The 23604-nt window shown below is 58.1% G+C and overlaps 1 protein-coding gene across 2 annotated transcripts; it reads right to left on the bottom strand.

The window, feature by feature from the left end:
- Positions 1-948: 948 nt before the first annotated feature.
- Positions 949-23087, bottom strand: SORBS3 (sorbin and SH3 domain containing 3). Of its 2 annotated transcripts, XM_060102508.1 has the most exons (21): positions 22693-23087; positions 19572-19728; positions 19194-19311; positions 17556-17749; positions 16575-16638; positions 14340-14378; positions 13793-13886; positions 11983-12073; positions 11614-11700; positions 11463-11516; positions 10522-10608; positions 9947-9993; positions 9368-9501; positions 9097-9149; positions 8925-8971; positions 8634-8748; positions 6538-6663; positions 5200-5508; positions 4290-4393; positions 3584-3690; positions 949-1787 (listed from the first exon to the last, which is right to left on the bottom strand). In XM_060102508.1, exons 2-21 carry the CDS (start codon positions 19671-19673, stop codon positions 1726-1728), a joined length of 2034 nt encoding a protein of 677 aa, XP_059958491.1. In that variant the 5' UTR covers positions 19674-19728; positions 22693-23087; the 3' UTR covers positions 949-1725. The 2 variants fall into 2 exon arrangements, with proteins under 2 accessions (XP_059958491.1, XP_059958492.1); XM_060102509.1 differs by lacking the exons at positions 17556-17749; positions 22693-23087 and having other exon boundaries at positions 19572-19660.
- Positions 23088-23604: the final 517 nt, after the last annotated feature.

Genomic DNA, 23604 nt, shown 5'->3' with positions numbered 1-23604 from the left:
CCTAGGGTGCGGGTGCCCTAGGTGACAGGCCTAGATGACAGGATTGCCAGGAAGAATGTAAGAGAGGCCCAGCCCGGGGCCGCCCCACGGACCTCACGCATGACCTTCCTTCTCCAGGGCCTCTGGACAAGGACTGCACGGGCATTTGGTAGACTGTGCAGAAAGGCAGCAATCGTCATCAGACCTGACTTCAGGTCTATAATGATGTGACCCAGACAATTTAATTTCTCTGCCTCAGTCTCTCCTCCTGTAAAATGGACTCATAACCTGCGTGTTGGGATGCTTACATCAGATAACATGTGGGTAACACCGTATGCCCTGCTCATCTCCCAGCAGTGGCCAAGGAATGGAGCTTTTCTTCCCGATTAGAGCGGCCAGGCCCAGACTATGCCCCTACACGAACCACCAAGCCCCAGAAGAGTCGCCTTGGCTAGCTGTGCCCCACCACTCCCAGCTTCCTGCTATCGATTGCTCAAAAACCCGAGCCCAAAAAAAGAAAGTCAACAAACACACGAGAACTTCGGTGTGGAAATGGAACACACAGAAGGAAAACATTAGGAGCAGAACAAACAGAAATGTCATTTAGTTCAGCAACCCCATGGCAGCTCCAGAACCAAATAGCCCACAAACAAGGCCACATTCAGCTCCCATCTCTGGTTTCTCCCCACAGTCAGGCCTTGCCCTCATCCCTGTGACGTTAGTTCTTCTCTCAGCACTGCTTGCCAGGCAGCTGCCCAACCCTTGGGGCTGCCCAATCGTGCCTGAGACCTGAGATCTTGAGAGATAATAATGGTTCTTTTGCAGCCTCCCGTTACACACACACACACACACACTCACTCACTCATTCACATCCCACCTGATTCCCTACGGCAGAAAGAATTCCCATAACCCTAAGCAGGTGGAGCCCTCTCCCACCACAAAGGAAAGGACAGGAAGGCAAGGTCCCTGACAGCCAGATTTATTTTACATTCTCTTCCACAGGGGACTTGGGGGTTGGGGGCCGCTGGGCCGGCAGGAGGACAGCACACATCAGTCTCCCTGGAATACATCTGGGACAGGCCAGTCCTCGGAGGCCCCACCCTTCCTGGGCGCTACAGCAGCAGGAGGATAAGCAGGACCCAGGCCCAGGGCTCGGCAGCCTGTGGGAAGAGGGAGCCTTGGGCAAGACCTCTTGCCAGGCCTCGAATGCTAAGGAAGTGCTGTGTCCATCCCCCATCTCACTCCCAGGCCCAGCTGGAGGCAGGAAGGCAAAGGGGACGGCAGGCAAGCTGGAGTGAAAGGGGAGGAATCCCTTCCAGGCGAAGACGGCCTTTGGTCTCTATTAGGTTAGGAAGCTGGTCCTTGTTAGAGGAACCCCATGGGGGTGAAGCTGGGAGCGGGCCCCTGTTAGAGGAAACGCCATAGCAGGGTGGGGTGGCGGACGCGGGGGTCTGGTCTCAATAAGGGCCTGGAAATAGTCTCCACTTCAAAGCAGACCTCTATATTTGGGGAGTGGGGTAGCGGAGGAAATAAAAGGGCTGTTAGAGGAATGCTTGTGAATTGTGGGTGGGAATCAGTCCAGGGGGCTTCGAGGGAGGTTCCGTGGCAAAGGCTGCTGAGGCTGTCTGCAGATGCCAGCGGCTCAGGTCCTGGGGGAGGAGGATGGGGGGGCGACCTCTCTCCTGCGCGTAAGTTCTCTGCTCCCCATCCCATCCTGGCTGGGCTCTGAGTTGCCACGGAGACCATTCACACCGGGGCTACGTAATTTCCAGGGAATGTCCCAAATTTCTGGGTCCTCCGGGAGACACCTGAAATAGGAAAGACAGAAAGAGCATTCCCCACGTTTTACAAGAGGAATTGGGTTGGGGGAGTGAGAGCCCTGCCCTCTGCTGGCAGTGCCCAGAACTGCAAGTGGAGTCCCGGTCCCAGGGAGCATTTGTTTTTTCTCACTCCTGCCCCCTAGAGGCAGAAGCTTAGATGGGACGAGCCACACTTCATGATTTCGATCATGATGCACGAAATCTGAGCACTGAACAACCGTGTACAACTCTGCACACAGCACTGAATAACCCCACCCGTCCTTGGGAAAGCAAGGACACAGGAAGATGAATCACAGAACTTAAGTCGGGAGGAATCTCACTGGTCTAGTATGACACCCTAATTTTAGAGATGGGGCAGGTAAGGCCACATGAATTCCCCCAAAGCATTCAGCTGCTTAGAGGCAAAGGCGGGACTAAAATCCAGGCCTCTGTCTGCTACAACCCCAAAGAAACCTGTGTGCTGGGGGAGAGGAGGGGAAATGCTAGAAGACACAGGAATATAAAATGAAATTAAAGTCCTGGACCTCCCCTTCCCGGCAGGCAGCCATTCCATCCTGACTCTCTTCTGAGCAGCCCAGGCCCATCTTGCCCGCAGGCCTTGCTGATACTCCTCCCCAAATCCTTCTCCTGTTCCCCTACTTCCTCCAGAAAGCCTTCCCTGACCTGCACTGTCCAAACTGATACCCACCAGCCACGTGTGGCTGCCGAGCACTTGAGAGGTGCCAGTGTGACTGAGAAACCGAACATTCTAGACCTTTCCTCTAAAAGCACTTGTGGCTTATTCCACGAAAATGGTGCTTTTTCCTCTTGTCTTTATTAGGAGTTGTAAAAAGAAAATGCAAAAGTAGACGTGTACAGAGTAAAATGAGAATGTGCACCCATCCAAGTAAGGACTGTTAACAAGGTGGTGCTTCATAATCACTGGTGTGTCCGAAGCTCAGTCAGCAATGAGGTGCTGGGATTCAGATGAGAAAGGGGGCGCTGCCAGGTCAAGGGGCCATCCCTCCTCAGGCAGCCAGCCCTCCAACCCCTCAGGCCCTGCAGCCTGCTGAGTGGGAGCTTCCTGCAGGATGTTCACTGCTCTCCGAGGACAGCCTCATCCTCTGAAGCTGAGGCCTGGACAGGGCCTGCCCACTCTGGGAAAAAGCCTGCTGGGTTGGTCACCTTGAACCAGGCCAAGGCCAACCTGAGGCTTCCTGCTTTAGTCCTTTGCCTGAGCTGCCCTTGGGCCAGCCCCGAGAGCCGGGATCTTTCTCCTCTCTCTCCTCTTGGAGGTGGGAGGAGTTAGCTGCTAGCTGGGGGTGGGGATACACAGGTGTGAGACTTGCTCCTTTCCATCGGGGGCTTAGTGTCTCAGGAGATAGGACCCTTCCCCTGCAAGGACTGCTCCAGAGACAGAGGTGTATGATGGAAGGAACAGGGGCCTGGGGGTTGGGAACCGTGCTGCCCTGAGTCCCGCTGGCTTCGCCAATGACCCTGAGCTGGTCTGCTTTCCTCCCAGGCCTCACCCCTCTTCAGGGAAGGAAGGCAGGCAACAGAAGTGCTGGCTGTGGGGAAGCAGCCAGTGCCCGGCCGGAAGGGTGGGGGATAGTCAGTCCGTGAACCTTTGCTGAACCAGCACTGGCTGCCAGTAGCAGCTACCCAAATCCCCCCAGGGACCCTGAGATACCCTTTCTGAACTGCCCCCAGCCCATCCCCCACAGGACCCAGAGATACCCCTTCTGGCCTGTCCCCCAAAGCATCCCCCTAGCACCCTGAGATACACCTGCCCCCAGCCCACATACCTACAAACCAGCCGTCGTCACACTGCTGCATGACATCCACCCAATCCCCCTCCCGCAGCTCCAGCTCATCCTCATTCTGGGGCCTGTACTGGTACATCGCCCGGTACCTGCAGGAAACATCGACATGGCAAACACCAGAGCCCTCACCCCTTCCCCAGACCAGGCCTGGAGTGTCTTAAAACCAAGGTAGCCGCATCCTCTGAATTTCCCAGTGTCCCTCCACGCTCCCATTAGCCCCTGGCCCAGTTCCAGGGATGGCGACTGTGTCCGGCTTTAGTGCATTCTTCCCCAGGCCTGCTCCCTGCTCTCCAAGCCCTCATCACCCAAACCCCACCTCCTCTGAGCTCCCAGTGCCTTCATATCTGTCCTACCAGTTTCCACACTTTGTGCACACACGCGCTGACCTCAGGGCTGGAAACGCAGTGAGGAGACGGAGGTCAGGGGACCCAGTGTGGGAGGCTTGCTTTAAGGCCCAGGGCTGGCAGGGACAGGTCAGGAACACCGCAGACAAGCGCCCTCCCGCCCCCGCCCCACCCCCACCCCCCCAAAATCACCCATAAGCACTATAAGGACAAGCACTCTTTAGTAGGAATTTACCAACTCTATCCTTGGATGTGGGGCAAGAGAGGGTTAGGGGGTCCATGTGCTCAACACTCCCTGCAGGGCAGCCCCCCCACCGTGACCAAGCACCCCAGACAGTACTCACAGGGTCCAGTGTATCTGAGTGGTGTTGGGGGACGAGGTCCCCAGCTCCAGGGGACGGCTGGAGCCTCCAGGATGGGACAGAGCTGACCCAGGGGTGCTGAGACTCTGGGGTCCACAGGAAGGCAGGCGGGCACATGCAAGCACGAAGGAGGAGAAGTGAACGGGCCTGCCCACCTCACCAGGAGCAGCTTCCCACGATGCCTCATCTTATCTCGCAATCCCCACAGCACAGGGAGATCTGTCTGACTGTTTCACTTCACAAGTGCTGGGAAGTTGGGCCCAGGTAGGGTAGATGGCTGATTTGAACACGTGCACGGACAAAGCCGGGAGCGGGAGAAGTCCTGTGCGCTGGCTCTGTCTGCCCATAACAGTTTGCTGAGTGAGTGGATGAACCCAGGAGCAGATGCACTTGTCTGTGGGCTATGTCAGCACGAGGACCCATGGCTATCATTTACCCATCAGCTACTACCTACCAACTACCCTCTGCACCTCTGCAGTGGGGATTACTATCCCCATTCTACAGGCGAGGAAACCCAGAACCAGAGAGGGCAAGTCATCTGCCCAAGGTCACACAGCAGGTGAAAGGCAGACCCCCGACTCATGAAACACCCTGTCCCAGAGGCTGATATGAGGAAATCCCAAGAGTGGATTCTGGAAGGTCAGGAGGTTGGTGCTGGCTTTGGGTCCTACCTAGAAACTCCTGCCTCCCTGGGCTGCAGCTCAAGGACAGAACCAAGGGTCTGAGGTCCTCAAGGCCAGGATGGGGCTGCAACACAAGGTTCTGCCCAGTCACCCCACTAGTCTGCCCTGAGCAGTCTGGCCGGGATTCCGAAGCACAGACCATCACAGGAATGGGAGATACAGTGCGCGGAGCAGGGCTCAACTCTCCGGTCTAAGGCAGGTCACCTTACCTGGGTCTGGGGTCTGGGCTCCTGGGTGGGGAAGGAGAAGCCAGTGCGGCGGGGGGAGGTCCGGCCCCCCCAGTCGGTGGGGTCAAATGGGCTGCGCGGCATTAATGGGGAGCTGGGGTGATGGGCCAGGCGGGCAGTGGTCAGGCGGGGAGACGCAGGGAGCTGGGGGCTGTCGTCGCAGACCCGAAGCCGGGGCTCCCGGGTCACCTGCACGTAGCTGGCAGGGAAGATGCCCTGGCGCCCGGTGCCTGAGATGCGACCCTCGTACCAGTGCTCGTTCACCTTGCGGATCAGGCAGATGCGCTCCCCCTGGTCGCAGAGAGGGAGTTAGTATCTGCAGGGCCCTCCCGGGTGCCACGTACCCGAGGGAGCCTACGTGGGACAGTGTTATTTAAACCTAACACCTTGCACGAAGGGATCAGGCTCAGAGGGTGTCAGCAGGTTATACAGAGGTTACACAGCTCAATGCCAGGCTGGTAAGAAGCACTGGGCAGGCATTAGCCACCCCTGCCATGACTGGGTCCTTCCCTGCCTTCGCCCTGGGTTATCCGGTCACCACTGCATAAAGTAACAAACTCTCTGAGGGCAGCTGGTGAGTCCTCAAGCCCCCATGCTGACTAGTGTTAGTGGGGCTGCCCTGGGAAGGATGGTCTCTGGCCTCCACCTGCCCCCACCTCTCTCCATCCAGCCACCTCCTTCCCCCTCTCTCCCTGGGCTAGCTCTTCTGGGGAAACATTTGCTAGTGGCAGTCATGGCCTCTGCCCCCAAGATCAGCCAAGGGAGACCAGTTCCCTGCTTTCCAGAACATTTTTCAAGCTTTCTGAACCATGATCTATAGTAAAAAATATGTCGTAATAACAATCTAGCACACACACAAACATATATACGTAACTGTCTAAAAGTTTGTAAAACACCTTTCTACATGCAAGGCATTCTAAGATTTCCATTCTATTAAACATGCTGAGGAAATTCCCTGGCAGTCCAGTGGTTAGAACTCGATGCTCCCACTGCCATGGGCCCAGGTTCGATCCCTGGTTGGGGAACTAAGATCCCACAAGCTGTGAGGATCCCGCCACCAGAAAAAAAAAAAAAAAAAAGCTGACTGTGATCCTCACAGCCTATCAAACTGCAATTTGAACAAAGCACAACTACTCTAGAAGTTTTGAACATTTAAAAAATGGACAAAATTAAGGGAAATATATCCAAAGAGACGGAGGAAAAAAATCTGAAATACTGAAGATGGGTACACCTGATTTTTTTTTAATGTTTTTACGGCACATATTTACCTGTGTCTTCACCTGCCCCTGCCCTGCACCCACACTCCCTGCCTGGCCGCACCTTTCGGAAGGAAAGCTCCACCTCCAGATCCCCCTTGAAGTTGTACTGGGCCACAGCTTCTCCATACTCTAGCACCTGGTAGGTCGGAGGCTTGATGGGCTTGGGGATCTCATCTGCAGGCAGCACCTGTGGGAAGAAAAGGCATGAGAAAGAGTCACCTTGGGCATCAACTGGGCACAGACCTGGGGCTCCTGGGAGGGTGAGGCAATATGGGTAAGATCTGTCCCCAGACCAGAGAGGAGACAGACACCAGACACAAGACTGCGGGTGGCCAGGGGTGAGCACAGGCAAGGGGGTAGTCAGTCCCAGAATGCTCCTGGAGGAAGAATTTCCATCAGAGGTATGTGGAGTGGGCATTATTAGAGTGGACAGCAGTGCAAATAGGAGACAGTTTAAATTGGAGCACAGAAGGACATGAGGAGTTCCAAGGAGCAGGGAACTCCTGGTTACCTAAAAGTGAGGATCTACCATTTCACTGCTGCTGAGAACCAAGTGTCCCTCCTCCTCCTCCTCCTCCTCCTCCCTTTCTACCCCACCAGGTGCCCTGAGTCCCCATGCTCTCTCTGCTTCACCCGACCCAGAAAATCAAGACACTAATAAACTAGTTCCTACTAAGATGTAAATGACTGATGACATAGAATACTATATATACTTTGTGGAACTTCAGGATCAGGGACATCGTTCTGAGGATAGGGGAGGTCTACTGATGCCTGTGAGATGAAGAGCCTGAATTAGATGACCCAATCCATGAGTCAAAAAGGAAGCCACAAAGGAAATGAGAATAGTTTGAGTTGAGTGAGAAAAACAAAATATCAAAATCTGTGGGATGTAGTTAAAGCAGTGCTTAGAGGAAAATTTATAGCATTAAATGTTTACATTAGGGGAAAAAGGTTTCAAATCAATAATCTAAACTACCACCCTAAAAAACTAGAAAAAGAACCTAATGCAAGCTGAAGGAAGGAAATAATGAAGTGGCAGAAATCAATGAAACTGAAAACAAAAATAGAGAAAAATCAGTGAAATCAAAAGTTGGTTCTTTGAAAAGATCAATAAAATTAACAAATCTCTAGCCAGAATAAGAAAAGATACAGATTACCAATATCAGGAATGAAAGAAAGGACATCACTCTGCATCTTACTGACATTAAAAGGATAATCAGGGGACTTCCCTGGTGGCACAGTGGTTAAGAATCTGCCTGCCAATGCAGGGGACACAGTTCAATCCCTGGTCCAGGAAGATCCCACATGCCGCAGAGCAACTAAGCCAGTGTGCCACAACTACAGAGCCTGTGCTTTAGAGCCCGCAAGCCGTAACTACTGAGCCCACGTGCCACAACTACTGGAGCCCGTGCTCCGCAACAAGAGAAGCCACTGCAATGAAGATGAAAGGCAGCCAAAAATAAATTAATTAATTAAAAAGAAAAAAAAGGATAATCAGAAAACATTATGAACAACTTTATGCCAATAAATTAGATAATTTAAAATTCCTTAAAAGATGCAAATACCAGAGATAACCTGTAGCCCTATATTTATCAAATCCAGAACCTGTCTCTGGATTCAGATTCTAGATCTTCTACTTAACGACTTGTCTCTGAACCTTAACAAGTGCATCTGCAAAATGGGGATGATTTATCACTTTCCCAGGTTAATGAGGGGAACAAAGGAAGTAATACATGTGAAGATGATGATGCAAGTATATGTGATTTGTGAACTGTCACTCGATTCGTACTCTTGCCAGTTGCAATTAGAATTCTTCCCAAAGATAGCTTGAGAGAGGTGGATTCTGAGGGGTGAAAGTGGGGGAGGCTCGACAGGTCCGGTGGCCTCTGGTACAGGAACTGAGTTGTTTCGTTCTTCCCCCCTGGGCTGGGCTCCACCTTTAGCCCTCATTTAACAAACATTTCCTGAGGGCATGAATGAGGCTGAGACTTGGCCCCTGCCCGGAGCTCACAGTTTTACGTCTTAGGAAACTTGCCAGATGTGAGGGAGCAGCCACCTCCAGAGAGAGAGGGACCCAGGATGGTTAAAGGGGTCTCCACTCTCTGCAAACCCATCCGCCCACCCAGCCAGGCCCCTGCTTGTTGTTGCCCTGCTCACCTCCACGTAATTAGCAGGGAAGATGCCCAGCCGGCCGTGGTGCTCCCCCTCCAGCCAGTTTTTGTCCACCTCCTTGTGGATGTAGACAATGTCACCCTTCTTTAGAGTCAGCTCCCTGAAGGCCAGAGCAAGGACACCTAGCAACCTGAGGTCCTCCGGGTCCTCCTTCCCTTCGGACCCTGCGCAGCGCACCCCAAGTCCCCTCCACCCTCTGGGGGGCCCACTGCAGCTCTGTCCTCCCAGAGACTGCCCCAGAGGAAAGGGGAGGGAAGGGAAGAGAAGGGCACTTACTTAGGGGACTGTGCCTGGAAGTCAAACTTGAGCCGGGCGGCCTTCCTCTGGGCAGGGGGAGAGGACAGAGGGACTGACCTCAGTCAAGCAGCTGGCAGGTCGGGAAGAGCAGCACCGGGACCCACCCCAGGCCCTCCTTGCACCCTGACCCTAACGCTCCCACCCCCCTTACCTTCTTCTCTTCCTTCCTGGCTGGGCTGCCCCCTGGTTCAGAGGCACTAGGGTCTGTGGAGAAGCACTACCTCAGCTTGGGAAGGCCATGTCTGGGGGGCAGGGTTGGGAATGGGGTTCTGCTCCCCCTCCCCGCCCAGGACAGGAACCAGTGGAAGCAGGGGGCTCCGTGACCTTCCTGCCACCTCCCCCGGGGCCCCAGCATATCTGGTGCCTGGTGGTGGTGGTGGCCGTCTGCCTGGGTGAGAACAAGAGCAGGATCTGGTTCTTACCTCGGGTTGAGGGAGGGTAGTCGAAGTCCCTCCGACCTAGGAAGGGGCTTCCTCCGTCCGCCATCCTGTGGGCGCTCAGGGAGGAACCCTGGTAAAGTGCATTCGGGGAACTGGAGCTCCAGGCGGAGGCCGGGCTGCGCGGGGGCACACGAGTGAGCCACCTGTCTGGAGCTTCACAGCCTACCCGGCTCACCCCTGACCGCCCAGATGTCTCACCCACTCCCTTCTCCCATCTCCCGCCGCCTCCTCCCAAGGCGTCTCCCAGGTCCCGGGCTCTCAGCAGGATGTCCTACTTCCCGAGCCGTAAAGGCCTGGAAAGGGTGCGGCCCGGGGTGGGGGAGGCGGGAGTGCGCGGCGGGATTCCCTCGCCGCCACTACCCGAGTCCCGAGCTGGGGGTAGGCTTCCCTCTGCGGGCCAGGGACGGCCCCCCTGGCGGCGAGCAGTGGATCGGGCCCCCGCCGGCCACTTTCCGCGCTCCGGGCCCCTCCTCCCGCCGTCAGTGTCCCGGGCTCGCCCCCTCCCCGCGCCACGTCCCCGCCGGCGGCCCTCTCGCCCCGCCCCGCTCCGCCGCCACTCACCGCGCGGGGGGCCGCGGCTCCCGGGGCCGTCGGGGCGCCTGCGAGCTCTGTGCGGGAGACGGGCGCGGTCAGGGCCCGGGACGCCAGTCCCCGACACAGCCTAGGCCGCCGCCTCCGGAAAAGTTTGCGGCTCGTAGAGGAGCGGGAGGGGCGGGAGGGGGAGGGGTCCTAGAGCCGCCCGCGCGGGCGGCGGGCTGGGAACTGGAGGAGCGAGGAACCGGGGGAGGAACCGCGGGTGCGGAAGGGGGAGGGAGGCCGGGAAATCGGGGCCTGGTTGGGGTTGGGGTCCCAGCGGGCTGAGGTCTAGGGGGCGGGGCGAGGCGGGGGCGGGGGACCCCTCCGGCTCCCGTACGGCAGGCTGCCGTGGAGTCGGCCTGGGAGGGTTCTTAGGGGTCACTAGGAAGAGTGAACGCCCCGCATTTTAGGAAGGAGAGAGCAAACAGGGATGAAGTCTCCCAAGGTCACGAGTGCGGCTGGAGGCGACGCCTCTCGTCGGCCTGCGCCTCCCACCCAAGCCCGGCAGCCGCGGCTCCGGGTTCCTGCGTCCCCCCGGGAGGGGGCTGGGAGGCCGGTACCTTGGGGGACGGCTGCCCGGTCTCAATGGCACGCAGGTCCTTGTCCAGCTCGGCGCTCAGCTTGGCCAGCTCCCTCTCCAGCAGGACCTGGCGGCGGGTTATGGGGGGAGACTTGGACAGCGGGGAGGGGCGGGGGGCAGTGCACCGTGCGGGGCGCTGGTCAAAGGTCAGATGTGCGAAGCCCAGTAGGCAGCGGGACAGAGCACATGGTGCTTGGGTAAAGGGCAGGCTGCCTACCTTTGGGCCTGACAGGAGGTGCGTCTCAGGGTGTCAGGAGGGCCCTGGCCGCTGACCAAGCTCACCCATCCCCTACTCCCATGGTAATACTTTAGTACTTCCTGATGTGCCTCAGTACCATTTTCTGTTGTATTGCCTCTCTGTTCAAGAGCCTACAGGACTCCCTACTTCCTCGCCCATCCAGTTTTCTACGGCCTTCCCCAGCCTGGCTTCACTCTACGCAACCTGCTTTCCCTCCCACTGCCTGTCCAGCCGGCTGAGTGTTACACACACACACACACACACACACACACACACACACACACACACACACACACACACACACACACACACACACACACACACGCCCCTCCAGCCTTTGCCTGTGTCTCCCCCATCTTGAGCCCCCTCTCTCTGCCTGTCCTCCAAGCTCTACCTCCAAGAACATTTCCTGACAATTCCAGTCCACACTAATCACTCCCTTCTCAGCTCCTGCTTTGATCAACACACAATTTTCAACACACATTTATTGAGCGCCTACTGTATGCCAGCCACTGTCCTGGGTGCTGGGGGTATAGAGGTAAACTGTATGGGACAGGGGAGGGTCAGAGCTTTGGGTCCGTGGCCTTTGCCCATGGTCACTGGGACCAACACCACCCATAATCTCCTTCGTTGTTCCCCCAACATGCTGTCTCCCCTCCTGCCCACCTGCCCGCAACACTCACCTCGATGGGCTGGGGAGGCTTCTCAACAGGGTCATCTACCAGTGGTTTCTTGGGCTAAGAGTGGGACGAGTGAGTCAGAGGGGGTGAACTCGCTCCCCAAACGCACTAGCTGACGGTGCATCCTATTCCAGAGAACCAGGCCCACGCTCACCTTCTTCCCAGTCTCTAGTTCTTGCAGAAACTGGTTCCAAGATTCTTCCGTCCAGACATTGTCTGCTTTCTCTCGGTGTCTGGACACCTGCATAGGGGTGGGTAGGCATCAGCTTGAGTAGAGAGGTACTGGGACACTGGCCAGGCTCAAAAAGCAGGCTTTCAGGCCACCGTCCCACCCCATCAGTGCCCTCCTAAGGATTCTGGGCTCTTCTGGCTGCGCAGGCCCCAAGCTGAAAAAAAAGCCTTATCTGTGCTATTGCAGCCGAGGGCCTGGCCGAAGAGTGTGGTGGTGGGAGAAGTGGGGAGGCGGGGGACGAGGGGGATGGAGGGGGCGGGGAGAGCGGTGGGGGGATGCTGGGTGAGCTACCTGATTTGGGGTCTGGTGCAGGGAGGAGGATGCTCCAGCATTGAAATTGAAGGTGTTTCTAAGAAACTCTTCAGAGACATCCCAGCTTCTTCTAAAAAAAGGGAAGGACATCTCTTCAGTTTCCTTTTAGGGAAACTGAGGCATGCGTGAGCACACAATCCTGGGGAGGGAGCTGCACCCCCTCCCCACCTGCCGCCGGGCTGTGGAAGCAGTGTTAAATAGTAAAACGTTATAAGCTCCAAGTTCGAATCCCAGCTGGCCCCACCACTTAGCTATGTCACCTTTTGGCAAGTTAATGAATTCTCAGAGTCTCTGATTCAACACCTATAATATGAGAATGATTCCCACCTTCATAAGGGTGTGGTAAAGCTTAGGTGGGGGAACATAATGTGAGACCCAGGAGAAGGGCTGACACACACATCTGTTCCAGGAGTGGCCAGTCCCTTTCCTGCTGGCCTTGGTGAAATACCCTGCATCTGTGTTCTGTCTGGCCCCGTGACTGCGGGTATGTATGTTTGGGCAGCTTCGATGAAGCTGGTCGCCATGATTAAGTGCCTTGCACCAATGCCCAACGGTGTGGGACTATGTCTTAGCCCCAGGAAAACCCAGGACAGGGCAAAGAGCCTGCAGGCCTGACCCTGGAGCTCTGGGCAAGTTACTTCTGATCCGTGGGCCTCAGTTCCCTGAGGTGCTGGATCAGTGATGTCATCTGTCACATTTGCCTTTAGTTCCTCTGCAGGGCTTTCTTCTTGGCTGGCTGAAATGTTCCAGCCTCTGCTGAGTTTGAATGTTTCCACCAAGTGGAACCATTGTACCAAGCTTATCAAATGATGGAATGTCTGACGGGAGGGTCAGTATTTGTTGGCTGTAACTATGACTCCATTCTCTATTTTAGAAAGAACATCAGTAATAACACTGATAATGAGAATGGAATACATTGTTCCTAGTTTAAGGAAGCTCTAGTCATAATTAAGCCTGTATTATAATAATGTTTGTGGAGACTTGCAATGTACCTTGATCTTCACGACCACCCTCTGATGCCCACTTAACAGATGGGGCTAGTGAGGCGTAGACTGGTTACCTCGGTCAAGGTCACATGGCTAGTGGCAGCACACCGGCTTTAATCCAGAACTCTGGGTCCAAATCTTGACCAAATCTTGTCCAAATCTTAGTCTCCACCTTATCGATGATGCCAAGAGCCACAGCCCAGTTAAGACCATGCTGATGAGGTCACCCCCTCCCCATAAAGGAATCAGAAACTCATCGATTACACTGTGACAGAGAAGCTCCTGATTCTTAAGGTTGGGCTGAGCTCTTAAAGGGCCCTGCAGCCCGGGCTGGGCTCAGGTGGTTTGCAAAAAGAAAAGGAACTCCGTCCTTGACCTATCTGGAGGGTTCCTCTCTCAGCGGCATCTGGGAGAAAGCTTGGGATCCTCTATGCCCCTTGTTTCCTTCCAGGTTTCAGAGTGGATGGCCACAGGTCCCAGGTCCACGCCTAGTCATGGGCTGCCCCGCTCTCCACCCCATATGATGAGTGGATCTTTGGGGTGATGAGTTCCTGCCGCCAACCACAGAGGCATCACAGGCGGTCCTGACCAGGAATGGCGCAAAGTCCATCCCTGCCCGCATTCCCCTTTGGCTCTGGCGGGGAGGGGAGCATCTGGAGCAGTGGGGACCCTGAGAAGGGGCACAGCCATGGAGGGGAGCCAGCCGCCCTGCTCCAAGACTGTGCCAGCTGTGGCCACCAGGGGGCGCCAGTCCCCACAAGGAAGCCTGCGCCCCTCTGCAGCTCCTCCCCACGGTGGCTCACCCGCTCAGAGACGACGTCTGGCCTGGCCTGGCAGCAGGTCTGTGCTGGGGCCCTGGATGCCTTGAGTCTGCTGAGGTGGCACAGGAAGAAGCCACTGAAAGTGGGAGAAAACAAGCAGGGGTGGTGGGAGGTGAGAGCTGGGGTTGAGGGCGCCTGGGTGACCCTTGAAGGTTCTGGCCCACACCCACCCGTGCTCCTGGATGGCTGGTGGGAATGGGGGTGATAGTCTGGACCACGAAATATGGGCTTGGGGCCAAGAGCTTTACATTCTTTACTGAACCTTCCAAACATCTCCGGGGTGTTCCCGTTTTACACGTGAGGAAAGAGAGGCCCAGAGAAATCACGGCCAGGGCTAGGCATTCGTCGCCGGACAGTGAAGCTGAGGCTCTTAATTACCATCTACCAGGGCATCTGGAGCTCTCGGAAATGGGCTATACAAACTTCTCAAGCTGAGCTCAGCCAACTGGGGAGCCCCAAAGCCAGGTGTGGCTGCAGGGAGGGGCAGATGCAGGCGCCGGGCCGGGGTGGGACACCCGCACGCCCTCACCTTTGGGTGCTTCCTTGAAGGTCCGGTCCAGCTGCAAGTCTGTGGGAGCAGAAAGGACCAGGTCAGGGCTGGGGCAACAAGCGAGGATGGGGAGCCCCATGAGGCTACCCCAGAGGCTCCCAGCACCCCTCCTGCCTAGAGCAGGGGCCAAGGGGCTGAGTCAGAGCCTGAAGAATGTCCCGAGGGAGGGAAGGAATTAGGTTTCTGGGAGGGCTTGAAATGCCTCTGGCCGACTTAGGGCCTGAGCGAGCCAACAGGGGCAGTGGCCTCGCCCAAACCCTCCTGCCCCTCCCTCCCGGCGTTCCCACACACACCCTCTCCCTGACCTTTGCAGACCTGCCCTCACCAGGTCAGTCTGGGGAATCCCACTTCCCCTTCGCCCTCTTTCCCTTTCTGCACCCTCTTCTAAACACCTGTCCTTCCCCCTTTGCCCAGACCCACTCCTCAAGGTGCTCAGGACTTTCTGGGGCCTCCTAGGAAAAGGTACTGACCAGCCAACCCACTTGATCCCCTTGGCACGCAGACACACGACCAGAGTTCCGACATTAAACGCAAACCAAAACGCCCCTCTCCGGATCCCACACCTTCCTCCAGCTCCCGGAGTTTTCTGCTCTCCTTTGCAGCAAACCGCTGGCCATACGGAACTCAGTGTCTCCAGTTCCCCTTCCCGATAAGCAGGCTTTCAGCCTGAGCCACCCTCATCAAGTACCCCAGTGACCTCTGCCTTACAAGATCAAAGGGCAGTCCCACTTGACCATCAACAGCATCTTTCACAGTGGATCACTTCCTCCTTTTGAAATTCCTTCTCACTTGGCTTCAGGGAGACCACTCTGGTTTTCCTCCTGCCTCCCGGGCTGCCCCTGCCCAGGCTGCCTAGCTGATGCCTACCCATCTCTCAAACCAAGTGCTTCAGGGCTCAGTCCCTGGGCCTCCGCCCCTCCGTCTCCCTGGGTGATCTGGTCTAGTCTTCTACCTTAAAGATCACTGTCTGCTCCAGGGACTCATAACCTTAGCTGCACATCGGAGTTACTTGGAGGAACCTTTAAATCAAAATCTCTTTGAGTGGGTCCCGGTTATTAACATCTGCAGCTTAGGCCTCGCCTCTGAACTGCAGACTTGTATATCAGTTGCCACTTTGGCAACTGAACGAAACTGAACGCCCGTTAGACCTGCACCTCTCGCAGCCTCCCCCGTGTGTACAGGCATTTATAAAGGGCAACTCCATCGACTCACTCAGGTTTAAAGTCATCCCTGACTCACCTCTTTCAATCCATCAGCAAATTCCCATGACTGTCTCCGGAATCCCACCAGGCCCGCTGCTACCGCCCTGGTCCGAGACTCTTTAGCCTGGATTCAAGCCAGGCCTCCTGACTGGTCCCCCACCTCCACCCAGCCCCGCCTCTTCCCCGCCTGGCAGCCAGAGGGAGCCTCTTCAGCCGTCACTGGCCAGAGCCTGTCACTCACTCTTCTGCTCAGAGCCTCTGGGTGGCTCCTCAGTTCTCGCAGAGTAAAAGCCAAAGGCTCTGGGCGACCACATCCCAGTGCCTCTGTGATCCATCTCCTAACACGTGCCCCTCTCACTGTGGTCCAGCCCCTCCCTGCGGCTCCAGAACATGCCCGGCCTGCTCAGCCTCTGGGTCCCTGGTGCTCCCCAAGCGGCAACGCTCCTCCCCCAGCCCTGCAGGGCCAACTCCTTCACACCCTTAGCTCCCCGCTCAGACGCCACTTCTCAGGGGCCTTTCCTGACCAGCCTGCGTGAGGTGGCGGCCTCCCTGCACTGGGCGCTGCCCCGGCTTTTTTCCCCTAGCCCTTACCACCACCTGCCATGTTAAATACTTATCTGTTTATTCTGTGACCCCCCTCTGCCTTACGCTTCGCTAGGGCAGAGACATTCTCTGTTGCTCCCTGTTTTGTTTTCAGCACCTAGCATGGTGCTCAGCACACAGCAAGTGCTCAACAGTTGGTTAAGGGACTGACTGAACAAATGTGTGACCTCATGGCTTCCCAGGCCCTCAGAGGACACCGGGAACAGTGTCTGGTCATTGTCCCCCGAGTACAGGGAGGAGATTGGCGGCTCCTTCCTTTGGCCTGTTTGATCAACCACTCATCACAGAGCCTGGGGTGGGTGGAGAGACTTCCCTGGGCAGGTAAGTTCCCTTTCCTACCCCTTACTCCCCAAGCCCCAGGGGTCCAAGCCCACGGAGGCAGAGAGAGGACTCTGGAAGGGTGTCTCACCCGGCATTTTCCGGTGAATCTGCTGGAACATTCTCCGGTACCAGTCCCTGGGGCTGTCAACACTCTGGGATCAGAGAAGGCAAAGTCAGGCTACCCTCCCAATATCAAACCACAGAAGTTTCCTCCTCCCTGAGTCCTTTCTCTGGGCACCCTTGAAGCCCCAGCGGGTGGGCTGTGGTGACATCTTTCACAACCATAACTTCGTGTAACGTGTTATGTTTGAACAAGATATATGGAAGTATCTCCACCAGTGATGGTCCCTAAGCTGTGAGGTTTGGGGTAGTTTACATTTTTTTTCTCTTAGCTTCTCTGTATTTCTGATGATTCCACACAGAACATGTGTTTCTATGTAATGAAAAATAAATGCAACAGTTTCGGTGGGGAGATGGGGCGGGAATGGTATTCCACATCCTCTCCCTCACCTGTGACGCAAAAGAACCCTGGGAGGCAGAAAGGTATGTTACCAACTTGAGTTTCACTTGAGGGTGAGGAGGTGGAGAACTAGAGGAGGCGACTGACTCAGGACAGGCCTGGGGGTGGAGGAAGGGCAGGTCCCCCGCGCCCGGACCCCACCCCCGGATCCTCCCACGCCTGCCACCCCTTGAGGCCTTCTCACTCAGGACTCTCCCATTCACCCCTTCAGCCGGTAACTTACTCAGCACCCGTTTCACAAGTGCCGTGCCAGGTCCTGGGGCCGTGAAAATGGGGGGGGGGGTCCCTGCCAGGGTCAACCCTTACACTAGTGGCGCTCTACCATTGAGAACCTGGCGGGCAGTCTAGAACCGCCCCCCCCCAAACCACTGTGCAACTCAGACATGCAAGAGTGCCTGTCATTTTATGGGGCTCATGATCCCCCAAACCCATCATGGTGTAACCCCTGCTTTAGTCTGGCACGGCTTGGGTACAGCCTTTGTTGTCAGAGGTGGAGCTCAGCGTGGGTCCCTGGGCCCCATCGACCAGTGGCCCCAACCCTGGACTCACAGATCGGGGTGCAATAGGCATGCCGCTCTCATCCACAGGCCCGATTCCCTCATACTTGACCCAGCGCTTGTTCAGACGTTTGCTATCCTTGGTCCACGTGGCTAACCAGTTCTGGGGATGCTGGGAGGCAGGGGTCTTCTGGTTCTCAGAAGGCCGGCTCCCAGGACCTGGCCAGGTCTGATACCAGGTAGGGTCTGTGGGGCACGTACAGGGGAGCTTTAGCAAAGGGCTGGGGTCCCACCTGGGCTTGTTTGTCCCTTAGCTCCTCAGGACACTGATCCCCGTGGGTTCAAAAGTTTCAACATCTCCTTGTTTGTCTGAGTTGACGACACAGATTGTCCAAATGTCCCCATCCCCAGCAGGACCACAGGCCTCTGTTTATTTTTTAGTAGTTAAAGTGAATGAAAATGGATTTTATCTTGAGAAATCTGTGCCTATCCCCACCCCACCCTGCTTTGCTGGGGATGTCCTAAAAGTTTTCAGAATGAGAGCCGGAATCGTCACTTGCAGAGGATGCTGCGGGGAGACAATCCAGGGGAGGAGGCAGCGGCGTGTGGCAGAAAAGGCCCTGGGGCTGGGGGCGAAGACTGAAACCAGACCTGGGCTCTGCCGCCTACCGGCTGCGTGACCATGGGCACAGCAATCAACCTCTCAGTGCCTGTTTCCACTTCTGTAAAATGAGGGTAGTCATGGCAGAGATGCAGGGAGATCTAGTGTGCATGACTGTATTCAGGACAGGGCCTGACACACAGTCAACGGGCAAGGGACAGAAACTCATTCACCAGAACTTTCAGCCCCCAGGTGTGACAACGTAAGGGCTTCAGGGCAGGATGGACGAGGGTTTGAATCTCAGTTCAGCCTCTGGGACTGAACATCCCTGAGACTCAGGTTCTTCACTGGGAAGATGTTGATAATCACACCTTACCTTGTCAGGATATCAAGGGATGAGGTGAGATGAGGCCTGTAAAGTGCCTTTACAGTGTCCAGCATTTTCTACGTGCTTAACAGCTATTTGTTAAATGAATGAACTACTTGACACAGGGTCTGCCTCAAGGGAATGCTCAGTAAAGGTTGCCACCCTCCTCAGGAGAGGGGCCCTTGGGGTGGGCCTGCACCCAGGAGGTCCCAGGATCTCCCAGACCCCGTGGCCCAGGCGGGGCTGACTCACAGGCTCCCAGAGCTGCTTCTCTGGGCTTCTGCTGGGCCACCGAGTACAGACTGGAGCAGCCCTTAGGGGGCCTGTCTTGAGTTCAGCCCCCTCCCCTTCTATAGGCAACACACGCTTGCATTCCTCCACCCTCCATCCCCAGTCCAAGCTATCTACTGGCCATCTGGAGGTCCGCCGGGCCCCTAAGGCTATGTCCCCTGCACAGGGCCTTCCCCTGGCACTGGGTGGGGCAGGCAGGGGAAGGGATGTGTCAGCCGGGTCTCTCCCACAGCAGTTTCCCTCTCACAGGCCAGCAGGCTCACACGGGAGGGACGGTTAGCTGAGCTAACTGGCCCCAGGCCCTCGAGAGGCCTCCATCCACCTCCTGCCCCTCCAGCCTGACCCAGGGTGGAGCCAGAAGGCAGGGTCCAGGAAGCTCTGACCCCCACCTCCACGGCGCTCCTGCAGCAGGTTTTCCTGAGCAGACCCACCTGGGTGCCTGGAAGCATCTCTCCTCGGTGGGAAGTACCCATTGCACACGGTCCTGGGCGCAGGGTCATGGAACTGGAAATTAAGGGTGTTGGAGCCACCATTCCGGATCACGGGCACCTGTGGGGAGGGGCCGGGAGCGGCAGGCAGCTCAGGCCCAGAGGGCTCTGCAGACGGGTGGGAGGGATGGCTACTAGGGCACAGCCGTACCCCATGGGGACGGCTTGACCCTCTCCAGGAAACCAGCGAGGCTCTCTAGAGCGATCACCTCCCTCCTTCCCTCCCTCCATCCCTTTAATCCTCCCGCTCCCCCACCTGTCCTGAGAGCCCCCCACCAACTACAGGCCCCCAGTAACCCTCTCCCTCGCTATTTCACTCACCCGTGTCCCCCGGGGGGATGACCCTACATGGGCCCGGAGGTGGCTGGGGATGAAGTCATCCAGGCTGAGCGCAGCTGGGAGGCTGCGGGCTGGGGCCTGCATGCTTGGGTCAAGGCCGGGGGACCCCGGGTGTACCAGCTGCTCCTCTGCGTGTCCTCTGTGGGGAAGGGAGGGGGAAGGGAGAGCCCTGCTGTGTCCAGGCTGCCGTGCCCTCTGGGCCCGACCTCGGGGTCGGGCCAGCTGGGTGGGAGCTCACGGACCCGGGAGAAAGGCCACTGCGGGCACCCGCCTGCAGGCTGCCGGGCCGGCTCCCAGAGGCACAATGGGCCGCTTGTTAGGCCGCGGGCCGGAGCTCCGGGTGGGAGTGGGGGAGGGGAGGCCGGGCCGGGAGGAGGGGAGGCTGGCCGGGAGCGCGCCTGCTGGCCGGCCCCTCTGGGGCTCTCAGTGCACAGCGCGGCCCTCTCCCCCCGGAGCGAAGGCAGAGGGAACTGGGGCAGCTGGCAGGGAAGGGCCTGGGCACTGGGACTTGGTTTCAGTTCTCTCTGCCATCCCCAAGCCCTGTGTGGGCATCTGCTTGCCAGCGGGCACAAGGGGCTACTCAGGCTGGGGGGAGAGGCCCCGGACCACGGTGAGGTCACCCGCCCACTGCCCGACGGGGCCAAGGTTCCGGGGAGGTGGAGCGCACCGGGCATTTCCAGGCCGCGGGAACCATTCCTTCTGAGCTCAGAGGAGCATCAGCTCTCTTCTTTGGCCTCTTTGCTCGGACTGAAGCCTCAGAGGGCTCAGGGTATCCGTGAGGGGTGGGGCGGGGAGCCGAGCCGCAGGGGAGCAGGAAGGTGGACCTGCTCACGCGCAGGCGGTGCTGAGTGTCACGCACACGCACGCACACGCACACGCACAGATGTGCGCACACGCCCCTCTTTCTCCTACAGCTCCAGGCTGTTTTTTGAACAGAGGGTCTTCCTGGGAGTACCATGCCTGACTGGCCAGCTGGGTTCTTCTGCCCGGGGCAAAGGTTAGGTCAGGGGAGAGGGCTTCCGGCAGAGAGGAGCCGGTGGGGCTTTTCCACCAGAGAGCTCAGCTGTCCCGCCTCACCTGTCCTATTGGACATGGCCAGAGGCTGAGCCAACCTCTGCCACCTTCCGGCGCTGGACCAGTTCTGGCACTTTTGTTCAGAGTTAAGGCTTGCACGTGCCTGTGGGGTCTGGGGACTCACGGGAGGGCGGCGAGGGCCTTGTGAGGTGCTGTGTGTGCGGGGTGGAGTGTAAGCACACTGCTCCGAATGTGACTTGCGCAGGGGGCACCATGGGGGGGGTGATGTGGGCAGCATGGGCGTTGTGGGTACAGAGGGGGGTCAGCTGAATAGTAGGCGGGGGGTGTACAGTGGAGGTGTGTGTGTGCAATGCAGGTGTGTGTGCAGTGCAGGTGTGTGTGTGGTGGGGTGTGTGTGCAGTGGAGGTGTGTGTGCAGTGGAGGTGTGTGTGCAGTGGTGTGTGTGTGCAGTGGAGGTGTGTGTGTGCAGTGGAGGTGTGTGTGCAGTGGAGGTGTGTGTCCAGTGGTGTGTGTGTGCAGTGGAGGTGTGTGTGCAGTGCAGGTGTGTGTGTAGTGGGGTGTGTGTGCAGTGGAGGTGTGTGTGCAGTGGGGGGGTGCAGTGGAGGTGTGTGTGTGCAGTGGAGGTGTGTGTGTGCAGTGGGGGTGTGTGCAGTGGGGGGGTGCCGTGGAGGTGTGTGTGTGCAGTGGGGGTGTGTGCAGTGGAGGTGTGTGTGTTCAGTGGAGATGTGTGTGCAGTGCAGCTGTGTGTGCAGTGAGGGTGCAGTGCAGGGGTGTGTGTGCAGTGCAAGTGTGTGTGCAGTAGGGGGTGTTGTGTGCAGTGCAGGTGTGTGTGCAGTGGAGATGTGTGTGTGCAGTGGAGGTGTGTGTGTGCAGTGGGGGGCTCATATGAGCAGCACAAGTGTTGTGGAGGCCAGAGGGGATGAAGGTGCAATGGGGGCTGTGATTACTGCTGTACTCAGTTCCTGCTCAGCCATGGTTGGGGGGCGGTGCTGCAGGGTACACACTAGGCTGGGGGCAGCTCCCTGACTCTAGTCTGAGCGGGGATTCCCTCTGACATTCAAAAAGACCTGCTGGGGACACAGCTTTTCCGGGCCCACCTCTGGCTGTGCCGGGTGTAGAGGGCTGAGGCTGGAGGAGGGGCCTCTCACCAGCTGGATCCAATTAGGACTCCTACCAAAAGCGAAACAGGCCGACACACCCCTGTTCCTGCTGCTCTCCCTCCCTTTGCAGGGGAAATTGAGGCGGGGGAGAGTGGGAGATCCGAGGGCTGGGGCAGGCTGGTTCCTAGCCGCAACCCCTCCCCCGCCAGCTGACCACCGGAGGCCAAGTTGCGAGGTCAGCACTGGCAGTCCTGCCCATCAGCTGACCCAGCCTGCTTTCCTCTGCCTGCGGCCCACCCTGCTGTGTTCACTGAGAAGGGCCCTCCAGTAGGAAGGGGCGGGCAGGAGCTCTGCGCACACCACCTGATTTTCCAGGGTCTGCTGATCCTTGGTGGCCCAGCCTGACCCTCCCCAACACAGCTCCCGGGGGCGCACGTCTCAGGATATGCAGGGGTGGGTGGGGAAGGGTGGGCTGAGTTTTCCTCCTGGCGGCTGTACCAGGAGACGATAAGGAGGACTTCTCGCAGGGAAGATGGAGGCACGGGGGTCAATGGGTCCAGCATCTGGCAGAGGACAGGGGTGCCAGGAAATTCCTGGGGTTCTCCCAGAATTCAGGCAGCCTTTCACCCCGGTAGCCAGCTCCAAAGGGCTAGAAGAGGTGAAGTAGCCCTGCTGTAGTTGGCAGACTCCTTCCTCCCTCTAAGTACTGCCCTGACCTTGGGGTCCTGGCCCTAGGCGCATTCCGGGGTATTTTCCAGCTACAAGTCCACGTGGACAAGGACAGGTTTTCTCGAATTTCACCTTATCTGGATTGAGGGGGGACTTCTCACCTCTCTCCTCCCCGGAGTTTGGGACCAGGACCCCGGGGGGAGGGGCCTTGCCGTCCCCTCGTGTTGGATGCGGGTCCCTCCTCGACTGCGCCCCCCCGCCGCGTCTCCTCTCCACCGCCTCTCCTTCCCGGCACCTACCTTCCCAGGCGAGCAGGTGGCGGGGACTGAGGACGCCCGAGAGGACAGGAGCATCTCTGCGCGGCTCCTGCCTGGCGCAGCCGCGACGGGCCCTCGGGGAGGGAGGGCGGGCAGGGAGAAGTCCGGGCTGTGCCGTCCGCCCTCGTGACCGGGTCAGGACGGGCTCCGCTAGGCCGGGCCCCAGAGGAGGAAGAGGAGAATCGACGGAGCCGGAGTTGGGGGAGGGGGGCGAGGGCGCGCGCTGGGAGGAAGGACCGTGAGAGGCGCGCGCGCGGCGGAATGTGTCTCCCTGCGATCTGGTCCGTGGGCCGGGCTGGAGTGGAGGGCGGGGGCTCGGGTCGGCCGGCCCGGGGCGGGCGAGTGCTCCCCGTCGGGGCGCGGGCGGGCGGGCAGCGGGGACGGCGTGGACCCTGCCGGGGGCCGGGCCGGCCGCGAGGCGGCGCCGGGAGGAACCGCCCAGGGTCCCCTGGGAGCCCGCTCCGGTTTCCCAGCTGCTTCCCCGGCCCCCACCGCAGGGCGGGGGCCAGCGAGCGCCACTCAGAGTTTCCAGCGACAATTCCAGCGGGTGGGAAGGGAGCCGCTGCACGGCGGAGCCAGGACAGAGGGCAGGAATGATTAACGAACCCGGGTGAGCCAGCAACTGATACGGAGCCGGCGGCCTCGGAAACGGGACCGGGATGCAGACAGGCTGGGGCCGAGATAAAGGCGCCGCACAGGCAGAGTGGCCTAGCGGGCCCTGCCGCCTCTCTGCCCACTTGGGGAGAGAGTTTGTGATTGCGTGAGCGCGCGTCCGGGCGAGTGCAAACACACACACATGCGCGCGTGCGCTGGCAAACGGGCGGATGCTCACACACGTGCAAGGCCCGCGGAGGACAGCGCGGGAGGAAATCGGCCTAAAACAGCGACTCGCTG

The sequence above is a fragment of the Mesoplodon densirostris genome, chromosome 6, assembly GCF_025265405.1.
Source record: "Mesoplodon densirostris isolate mMesDen1 chromosome 6, mMesDen1 primary haplotype, whole genome shotgun sequence".
Taxonomy (NCBI): Eukaryota; Metazoa; Chordata; class Mammalia; order Artiodactyla; family Ziphiidae; genus Mesoplodon; species Mesoplodon densirostris.
This window is presented reverse-complemented; position numbering and strand designations above follow the sequence as displayed.

Excerpts from the sequence above, each read along its gene's own strand:
- SORBS3 (XM_060102508.1), bottom strand. The coding sequence starts at position 19,673 with ATGCAGGCCCCAGCCCGCAGCCTCCCAGCTGCGCTCAGCCTGGATGAC. Across the intron at positions 11,701-11,982 it reads TGCACCAGACCCCAAATCAG|GTGTCCAGACACCGAGAGAA; the intron begins GTAGCTCACCCA and ends ACCCCTATGCAG. Across the intron at positions 11,517-11,613 it reads AACTAGAGACTGGGAAGAAG|CCCAAGAAACCACTGGTAGA; the intron begins GTGAGCGTGGGC and ends TCCCACTCTTAG.